The 11,244-nt window shown below is 38.3% G+C and overlaps 1 protein-coding gene across 1 annotated transcript in view; it reads right to left on the reverse strand.

Moving 5' to 3' along the window:
* Positions 1–10,623, reverse strand: part of LOC146003731 (uncharacterized) — a 44,969-nt gene extending 34,346 nt beyond the window's left edge. Inside the window, exon 1 of the mRNA XM_083142125.1 lies at positions 10,575–10,623. Within this exon, the coding sequence (XP_082998251.1) occupies positions 10,575–10,592 (18 nt within the window). The 5' untranslated portion in view covers positions 10,593–10,623. The remainder of the gene's footprint in view (positions 1–10,574) is intronic.
* Between the last annotated feature and the right edge of the window lie 621 nt (positions 10,624–11,244).

An 11,244-nucleotide genomic window follows, 5' to 3' on the forward strand; every position in this document is an offset into this window, starting at 1 on the left:
AAGACGTGACATGATTTACCAGCATGATGGCTGCCCAGCTCGATCCCCCGATCGAGGGATTAACTCTCAAGAAGTTCCTTGTCACACACGTTGAGAGTTCCTCAGCAGGGGTTTTCATTGTGAGCATGAACAGCCCAACATCATACAATACTGACGTTACACATTCATTGCCATAAAAAGCCTTCATTCTCTGATGAATGTCAATTGGAGGACACATTTTCTGCAGTTAGAAACTTGGTCACCACACGCAGTTTCAGGTGCACCGACATAGTATGGTTACATGCTGCCATTTTCCTCGCTCTAGTTCAGCAACCCCTGGTGATAGAAGTTTGAAACTTGGAATGGAGAAGGGAGAAAGTCTGAAGAGTACAATGCATGGTTGCTCAAAATCCGAAATGTCTGTAAAGTGTCACAAAAAAATAGGAGGCATTACTTTTCAGCCCGCCCTCGTACCTTGGTAAATATGCGTTTCCGGACATATGTTCATACGAACGTTTTTGTTCCTTTACTTATCAGGAATCACCTCCTGAAGTTTGTCCCTATAGTTTCTGTTCACCCTGTATGTATGTTTGTTCCGGCATAACTCTCGAACGCCTGGAGCAATTTCAACCAAACTTAGTACACGTATGACTTACAATCTGAAAATAAATACTGGTGGGGTAAAACACCCCTGGCACCCCTAAGGGGGGTGGGAAGGGGTGACATGTAAAAATAATGGAAAACGACCGTTATTAGTGTGGAATCCATAGTTTTCGGGGTCGCTAAGATGAATAGTGACACTTCCAATGTCGTTCAATTTATCTATTCTTGCTCCTGGAGGTGGAACTAAAAATGTTGTTTATAATCAAATTTTGAGTTCAATTAATATTATAGTGAATTTGTAAAATATTTTACTTTATAATTTGTATACTCTACTTATACTTTTAAATACATGTAAATAAAATTAGTTACATTTTACACTATAGTTAGAATTCATTATTTTCCTGTCTAATAGAAGATTGGCATAAATAAATACCCGGGCAACGCCGGGCGATAGCTCGTTAAAGTGTAAAGTTTAAAGAAACAGAAAGCTGTTTACGAATAAAATTGTTGGGGTCGGGACAACGGCTTGTACTAGGTGGCCAGAATTAAAGTTACCCAACTCAGAGCCCTTTGTAGTCTGTTTGGGGCGTCGTACAACTCTGAAATTTGGTGAATCCACTATGCAGATCATGGGGAAGAGGATGGCGATAAAAAAATATATAGTTCAATTTTCTGCCACCAGGTTAAAATGTGGCGCTGTACTTCCATGATGGATTGTAATAATGACGTAAACTGCTCCAATTGGTTATGGATTTGCCTTTACCTTGCAATCTTGCAATAAACGAGAGATTATTTTCTCGCAACTTCCAGCCACTAACAAATGTCTTTTTACTTAATAACTCAGCTAAATCACTTAACGCGAGTGCTGAACAAAAGTTCAGTTGCTTCGTGCAACTGTTGATCATGCTGTGCTACGCTTCCAATTCCAACAGGTCATTCACACTTCTGGCACGCATATTGAACACTGCTGTATTGGCAGAAACCAACAATAAAGATTTGTACACCTGACTTATGTTTTTCAATATTCATTATTAAGCGCCACATTTCAACCTGGTGGCGGAAAATTGAACTATTTTTTTCTTAATTGCCATCCTCTTCCCCATGGTCTACATAGTGGATTCACGAAATTTCAGAGTTCTACGATGCTTCGAACAGGCTACAGAGGGCTCTGAGTTGGGTAATTTTAATTCTGGCCACCCGGTATGTGAATAATTTTCAATTCTCAGTAACATAAAAAAGGAAACAAGCCGTGAGGGCCAGCGCCCACCTGCCGACTGCCGGCCTCACTGCCGACGTGGGAGAGCATCTAACCAGTTACCAGCTGACATGTGGTCAGCACGACGAACGCACAATCGTTGCTGTAGGCTTTCATGACTGGGCTACGCTACTCATTCGTGGCCACTGGTCCCATACACAGGCAGAAATCTCAGGGAAAGGGGGATGTTGCGGAGCTAGAATGCTCTCTTGGAGACTGTGTTAGAATGCACAACTTTACACCGGGGAACCAAATCAGATCTGGGGAAGTTTCCTTTGGCCCCCGGAATAAACAAAGATCATCCAAAATCCATCAGAAAAATTTGACACAATGCCCTCGAATAATTTTAACTTACTTCTGGAAAGTTCCCAAATACTATGGATTTTTCATAAACCGTGTGTGAATCAGTGGCGTGCCCAGGTTGTTTGAAAGGCGGAGAGGTGGGTGGGTTACGTATATTTTTATATATTTTTTTAGGAAGACTGGGGCAAATCGGGAGGGGGAGTTATGACCACCAACAACCTCTCCTTTGGCACAGTACTGGTGTTAATTAGTTCCCATCGAACATTCCAGGCGTCAGCAGAAATGCAAAAGTGTGTGAAATATGCCAGAAGTGTGCGAGACATCCCATTATGAAATTCCGTCTTATGCTCAGTAAGGCTGATCGGGACTGGACCTGCAGTTTAAAGGAGGATCTGAACCATTATGTGCCTCCAACGGGTATCGAACCCGGCACCTCTTGATTACAAGTTGACAACGTTACCACTACGTCATCGGGGACGCCCTGGGTACTATATGCGCATGTAGTTCTACATACGTGTTATGAATAGTAAATCTTTTAATTGCCCTGAAACATCTAATTCTTTAATTTTTTTATGCTATCAACGGCACAAACAAATGAAAATTTGTTTAAGTTAATTTTACGCTCAGTACGATAATCAGGACTGGGCCTACAATTTTAAAATGAAATCGGAATCTCTACATGTCCCCACTGAGGATCAAACCTGGTACCCTTTGATTACAAGACAACACTGTTACCACTATGCCATTGGGTTGGCACATAAATAAACCAGGGTACTGCAAAATTAAATTCGTAACTAGAAGATTGGTTGGTTGATTTGGTGTTTTAAGTCCACTTCATGCACAGTAAGGCCAATCGGGACTGGACCTACAGTTTTAAAGTGGGATCCAAACCACTTGTGCCTCCACCGGGCAACGAACGTGGGACCCCTTGATTACAAGGCGACGACGCTACCACTGCGCCATCAGGGAGGCCCTCGTAACTAGAGGAAATGACCATTATGTGTCTCTTGGATGCTACACCATGAAACGTTATTTAGCTAGTTCCAAAATATAACATTACGAACCTCTTAACTCTTAACTGACACTGCAAGTGAAATAGGTTAGCCTCAATTGGTAAAAAAAGTAAAAAAATTGGGATTTTTAAAAAAGCAACTCTAGTAAATAATATAATAATAATAATAAATAACCCGTAGCTCGACATCCCTGGAAGGACATCCCGACTGCCAGTCTCCCTCCCACAAGCCTACCTAGAGGTATGAAGATCTTCTTCAACCGGTAATGGGGTGACGTGGAATCAGCACGTCGAACTCTCAGCCGTTATAGGAGATTTCCAAGACCGGGTTACACTACTCACTCGCAGGTCCCCAACTTCCTCACGATGGTGGGTTGCCACCGGTCTTATACACAGGCCGAGAACCCAGAGACTGAACCCAGGCGGACTCGAACGGCACGTAATCAAGGGGTCCTGGATTCGATACTCGGTGGAGACATAGAGCTTCAGGTTGCACTTTGAAATGTAGGTCCAGTCCCGATTAGCCTATCTTTTGCATAAAGTGGACTTAAGATAAAAGGCAACGTAAATTAACCTATATATTTTTTTTTCTTCAAAAATTGTTGTTTTGTTTATTGTGCTGCGATTTTTGCCTTTGCCCTGTACAGCAACTTTAGCAAGCGTCGATATCTCCACAAGAAATACAGGAATATGTTTTCTACAAAAGTAGAAGAAGCTTTTTAACAATAGAAAATAAGACGTCTGCATATTCCTTGAGCTGTAAGGTGAATGTATCCACAGAACTCCAAATAGGAAAGATAAAGGAGGAAAAGTATTAATTGTATTTTTTTTTAAAAATAAAGTGTTATATGCAGCAGAAAAGTAACTAGTAGGCACAAATGATTGAGTGTCAGCATAAAAATTAAACTAACAACTAGAAATAAAATGTGATAATTCTAACAGTGATGCAAGAATGTTTCACAAAATTGTGAAGCATCTAAAGTGCATTTAGATTTGATAATAGGTCTAATCATAAATTATAATGTAGCAGACCTTCATACTCGTAGAAAGAATTGGGGTAGATGCGGCGTCATTTTCAAATCCGCCACTGTCTAAAGCTCATTTCGATTTTTGAGATGAGCTATTTCATGTTATTGAAGGCTGAGAGAAGCAGACCGAAGATAATCAGAGAAGAGACAGGGGAAGTGGGAGAGAGATAAGCACAAAAGAAGAGATAAAAAATACACTAATGGAGACGAAAAGATAATGAAGATAAGAGGAACGAGAGAGAGGGAGAAGGTATGGACAGGAAAAGAGAGAAAGGAGCACAAAAGAAGAGGGGAAATTACACTGCTACGGAGAAGGAGGACAAGAGGGACAGAGAGAGGTATGAACTGGGAGAAGGAGAAAGAGAGAGAAGCACAAAAGTAGAGATGGAAAGAGGTGAAAGAACAGAGTAGAAAGCGGAAGAGAAAATAAGAGAGAATATAGACAAAAAGAGAGAGAGGAAAGACTGAGAGATACAGAGAGGCTAATTGAAAGAAAATATTATTAGAGGCAGCCCCTGAAGTATGTTTGGTCGAGCCTTGAGGTCAGCTGGGGATATGGACATATAATTTAACATTGTGACAATTAGACAGCTGGGGGGGATGCTTTTCGAAATTTTTGCTACCTGACGGATCCAGCATCCCCCTCACTTGGAGTACTGAATAGGGGAGAAATACATGGCTACAGAGAAGAGAGAAGAAAATATAATAGACAAAGGGAAGAAAGAGAGAGAGAGAGAGAGAAATTCAGCGTAATGTGCTGCCACACACTTTATATGTAACCCCCTTAAAATGACCTCCGATAGCCATTTTTGAGACTGGAAGGTTTTAAAAATATGACATATCTTAATATGTATGCAGCCCTCCTACAAAGCAGCTCTCCCGAAAAAAAATTCCTGCGTACGGCAGTGACGTCCACAGTTCATTATCTTAAATCTTCCCCCATTCCTTTTTCTGTTTTTCTTTTTCTCTGCTTCCTTCTCGTTTACTGTGTCTTTCTTCTCCCTTTCCCACTGCCTTGGTCATAGCTTCGCTTTCTCCCTTTTACCAACTTCTGTTTTCCTCTAATTTCTTCTCCCTCTCCTCTTTTTAAATTTTCCTTCCTACCCCCTTCTCCGCAGTTTGTGCTTGTGTCTTAGATAAACGGGATGTTATGGCACTTCTGCGCATTTTAAAGCTCCTTGTCTTGATGCATCAGAAGGAAAGGGCCTTTCCGATGGCGCAGTGGTAGCGTCGTCGCCTTGTAATCAATGGGTGCCTGGTTCGATACCCGATGGAGGCATATAGTGATTCGGATCCCACTTTAAACTGTAGCTCCAGTCCCAATTAGCCTTACTGTGCATAAAGTGGACTTAAAACACCAAATCAATCAAAAATCAATCAAGCAAACATCAGAAGGAAAATCCACTATGTTCTACAGAGCAAACAGAATGCGGTGTTGTTCGTTTTTGTTACAAAAATTTCAGTATACCACATTTCAGGAGATAAAAGAGGCTTTCTTCAGGTGTTAAATTAACAACGTTAAATATTTAACATTTTTGTTGTGAGTGGTGATCGATTCTGGCTGCCTAATCGGTCAAGAGGAGTTGGCGGTTACAACCCCTCCAAAGGTGTGTGTTAAATAGTACTAAAAACCATGTACAATTAGCTTTCTCCACTTTTTATATTCGCAATATTAATAAATCGCAAAACCCATATTTTATTATCCACAGATGGAGCAGTACTGTTGCATAAACAACTGACTGCGCTATGGTGTAATAAAATAGTTCTTAAACTTTAAACACACTCAGACAATTAGACTATGCCTCGAAAATTATACCAAATCTCAGTAAGTGAAAGTGAATTCGATTTTACTGGGGAAATATCATCACACACATTACCAAAAGTTCCAACTTTTTAGAAACATTGGGTAGGCTGACAACTCACAGATTTGTTCCTTAATTTTGTGCAATAATAAATTTCATAAATAGGCTGAGGATTTGCACGAAAATGCCTTTTTATTTTGTTTTTGGCCACAAACTGTAGGCTTGTACATTTATAAAGCCTTTCAGGCCATTTATGAGAGGAATATATGCATTTTGTATTGGTCGTTTTTGACTATTTTAGTGATAATTACCTATTTCGAAGATAACCACTTTTTGACCCGGGAAATAAAGAATGTGTCGATATTCATCACTTCCAGTGCATATCGGTCCTCATCCTGGTTACAAGCCTTTATCCTCCTAACTTTCGTAATAACAATGTGTTCACGGATAGTGTAAATCACATACGACACTGACAGGTGTCATATTGGAGATGTAAGAAATGATTATGTAATATTTTGGTATCACCCAGTCAGTAACTAATTTGTGATAATTACTTACGTGTATAACAATGAAACATCTTGTTTTCTTTAGTGTTGAGATTATTATATCTCAATAAAGTATAATAATAATAATGGCAAATTATTTGGCGCTCTTGAGCTTCACGGCGCTACTGTACATTACCATTTTTTTCAAATCACTGTGACAATAATCTCACACCATGGGTGTTTCGCAATTTGTAAACAAGACTAACAGATGTCACTAGCTACGTGTCTCAAGTGGACTGAAAAGTTTGCAGTATTTTCTTACTTTCAGCAATATTAGTTAAACTTTTGCACCGAGTAAAATAACATAATATTACCAATACACAAATGTTAGTGTTTTTTTTCTGAATGTACAGCAATTCATGCAGTTAATATTGTGTTTGCCGATACAGCTTAGATGCCTTTTAAATACTAAATTTTTCAGTGTAATGGATAATTTGAGTAAAATAACAATATCACCAATACACAATTGTTAGTGGTTCTTTTCTGAATGTACAGCAATTCATGCAGTTAATATTGTGTTTGCTGATACAGCTTAGATGCCTTTTAAATACTAAATTTTTCAGTGTAGTGGAAATGTGAAATGTGTAGAATACCTCTAAGCGATGAAATATTTCTTAAAGTTGAAACTCATTCATATAATTAGGCTATGGCTAGAAAATAACACTACTCTTAGCAAGTGAAAGCAAATTTAAGTTAACTAGGGAAAATGTCATCAGTAGACGTCGGATTCTAGGTTTTTAACCTATTTTTTGTCCTTTGCAGGTAAATAACAAATAAGTTTTATAAGCGTTGCATTAAAATACGAAACAAATGGCGAAGTTGTATAGTGCCTAAAATAACCTATTTTGCTTGTTAGAACCTATTTTAGGTTTGTGTTCCTAAATTAAACCTTTTTTTTAGGTTTTTATATTTTTTTTAGGTTTTACAGGATTTTTATATCTCACAGAGGTATTTACTAGGTTTGGTGGCGAAATATTTCAATGACTGGCGTGTTTGAAACATGTTTTCTGTCGAATTCCCTCCCTCCAAGTATATGATGTTTATAAAAACATTATACAAAACAAAAAGTGTCTGACGTCACTGTTACCTGCAGACAGTGGAGGCGAAAGGGGACAGTTCGCCCTTACTTTTTACCCCTGTACTATAGACTTTTAATGCTAAGCCTTGCCTACTAAGATAAAGTAAACTGTCCTTGCCCCCCCCCCCCCTTTCTCTCCGTTCTCAGTTTTGGCACCCAATCGTCTCTACTGCCTGCACAGTCCCAAGTGCAAACTTCTCATCTGTGCAGCCTTGCTCATTCTCGTGTCAGTTTGGTCCCTTTTGGCATTCACGCCTTGCGAAGTAATGTTTCAGCATACAAATTTGCTTTGATTGATTGATTGATTTGGTGTTTTAAATCCACTTTATGCACAGTAAGTCTAATCGGGACTGGACCTACTGTTTAAAGTGGGACCTGAACTTCCCTTTCAAGGTGAACTTTCCAAAAATTCAAGGATACAAGCAGATGTTTTCTGTATTCCAACATTACGTATTGCCGACTCTCACCCTCCCTTCCATACACAAACATATTGACAATGTAAAGGGTTTGTATGATTCCAATGTACCCAAAAATTTACCTAATCAACTTCCAAGATATATTATTTTGTAATAATCTTCCGTTTGTCAGATAGATTGTACTGTAAAAGACACTAACAAAGTAAACGGATTGAGAACATCTTGTTTTATTTTCTTTTTCTTTTTCATCCTCAAAATGTGAATGAAATAAAAGCTAAACTGAGAGAAACTTGCCTCAGGGCATTTATAAACATGTATAAATTTAATGGGATTTGGATTAATAAAAGTTGCAATTTTTCACGTCTACTGAAAAAGAATTGAAATAGAAAAAAATATCCGGTTGTACCTTTTTTCATGTTTTGCCAAAATTCATGAATAATTTCCCGAGCCAATAATTCACGCATAATTTCCAGAGCCAATAATTCACATGTAATTCACGTAATTCAAGGAATTCCAAGTGAGTAGCCACCCTGATATTGTGCAGCAGCTTATACATACCTAATTAATTTTTCATATCAACAAGTAACTTTTTCTAAGAGCACAGGTGCAGTATTATAATAATTTGTAGATAATTTTGAAAATGATATAAAGAAATGAAAATTTGTTTATAAAATTAGTATTTGGTTATTACGGTTCTTGTGAAATTTTGTTTTTAACGATTGTATCTAATCAGTATTTTTCAGGAATTTTGTACCAAATTATGTCTTTTTTGCAACCTATTTCAGGGATTTTCGAGCCTAATTTAAAATTTTTAGAACCTATTTTAGGATTTTTAGAACCTATTTTAGGATTTTTAGAACCTATTTTAGGATTTTTGGAACCTATTTTAGGAATTTTAGAACCTATTTTAGGAATTTTAGAACCTATTTTAGGTTTTTAGAGCCTATTTTAGGAACCTAAAAGCACATTTTTTAGAATGTACAAATCCGAGGTCTAGTCATCCAACATTGCAAGTTTTGCAAATCACCTGACAATAATCTCACACCAGGGGTATTTCGCACGAGTAGTATAGTTTATAAATAAAACTATCAGATGGCACTGGCTAAAAGTCTTCAGGAAACTGAGAAATCGACAGTTTATTTTTGCTTTTAGCTGAATTAGGGAAACTTCGGTGCAGAGTAAAATAATATAATATTACCAATACATTAATGTCAGTATATGTTTTGAACGTACAGTGATTGATGGAATTAATTTCTGTTTACCGATACAGTTTAGGTACCTTTAATATACTAATTTTTAACTATTATTCAAAGAATGTGAGATGGATAAATGCGAAGCATTGGGCGAAGCAGTCAAACGGGAAGATTTAAAAAATTCACAAAAAATAGAGAAAACAAATATTAGTTAATTTTTGAACATGAATGTACTGATGAGTTGAAATTTCTAGTGTACCTGAAAAATGTTATTTTTTTTAATATGGTGTCAGTAAGATGACGTCCTTGGTTTTGCACACATTGTCGGAGTCTCAGAGTAAATCCGCCCATGACGTTATGCTGACATATTGGTAACCTTTTTCCTGCCTGTCCTCGATGACTATGACCTAGATGAAGAAGCACTCTTCCAGCAAGATGGTGCAACTAGCCAGAGTGTCTATGGATGAGCTTAGACTCGCTTTTCATGGTCGTCTCATCAGCACATTCGGCGATATTCCGTGGCCTGCCCGTTCACCCGATTTGACGGCTTCTGACTTCTTCCTTTGGGGTTACCTCAAATCCAAAGTATTCAAGGACAACCCTCTAAGAACCAGGGATGATTTGGAGGAGCGAATTCGGCAAGAGATCCACAACATTACGCTGGAGATGCTACGAAGCGTCATGGGCGGATTTACTCTGAGACTCCGACAATGTGTGCAACACCTAGAACGCCATATAACTGACACCATATTATACAAATGAACATTTTTCAGGTACACTAGTAATTTCAACTCATCAGTACATTCATGTTAAAAAATTAACTAATATTTCCTCTCTCTATTTTTTGTGAATTTTTTAAATCTTCCCGTTTGACTGCCTCACCTTATAGGGCTAAATCAATGCCGAGTTCTTAATTGTCGAATGTCAAGAAAAAGCCAAGATTTATTTGCTTGTGGTCAAGAAATTTCGCTATTTTTTACAGTATAGTGAATTTACATTTTTATATACCTGTACTGAGATTTGATAAAATTGGATATTTGGAAATCTAAAATTGTATTGAGTTGTGATTTGTAAAGATATTAAATAATGTGGCCATTCCCCATCCAGGATGAAGACTGAAGCATTTTAATGCATTAATAATTAAAGCAAGTATAAATCTCTTTTTAAAGTACAGCTTCCGTTTTCAACTTAACTGTGGTAGGTTTTTTTCATTTAATAAAAATAAATATTTTCTTAATTTCCAACTACACCTAAGTAAGGTCAAGAAAGAGTCATGAAAAAGTCAAGAATTTTGGATTCGTTATTTCGGTAGACACCCTGTAGAAGAAACTTTACAACGTAAATATCTGCAAGTACTCACCAGTAGCTTCAGCCTCATGTTAGCCTTTCCTCAATACGCACCTTACATGAACTGAGCTCTATTACTTAATCCGTGTGAGTTTTTATAATTGCGGGGAATGCCGCAGCCTTGAGGGGAAGGGGAAGCCTGCAGTGAGGCATTGTTATACAATTCCTTCCCAGGATCCCACCCGTGTTTCGTCCCGTCTCCCTGTCTTACAACAGCACCCACCGCTCACAGTGTTGCCACCTGTATTGCAGTAATGGCCCCTATGGATTGATTGATTTCTTTCATTTTACTTGCCACTTTTTGGCGACGATAAGGATGAAAAGTGATAAAATTAAATTGATGAAAGAACAATCATAAACACAAAGGGACAGCACACGCGCATGCTCCACAGAGGATTATACTGGCCGTAGGGCCAGTCGCCAGAGCGTCGTTGGTCTTCAAAATGTAGTCCAGGGTGTACTACGTGGAAGTGAAGTCAACATGTGGGTGTCTTCGGAAAGGTTCATACCTTACACCCCTTATTCATCCCTTATTTTTGAAAATGAACATCATATTTGCATGCCCCTTGAGTCTCCTCGATGGCGCAATAGTTAGCGACGCACGCTACAACGACAGAGATCCCGGGTTCGAATCCTGGGCAAGACATGTATATTTTTGTTCGTCCTGAATGAGAAAATGGTGA

The sequence above is a fragment of the Lepisma saccharinum genome, chromosome 20 (genome assembly GCF_977018435.1).
Source record: "Lepisma saccharinum chromosome 20, izLepSacc3.1, whole genome shotgun sequence".
Lineage (NCBI taxonomy): Eukaryota > Metazoa > Arthropoda > Insecta > Zygentoma > Lepismatidae > Lepisma > Lepisma saccharinum.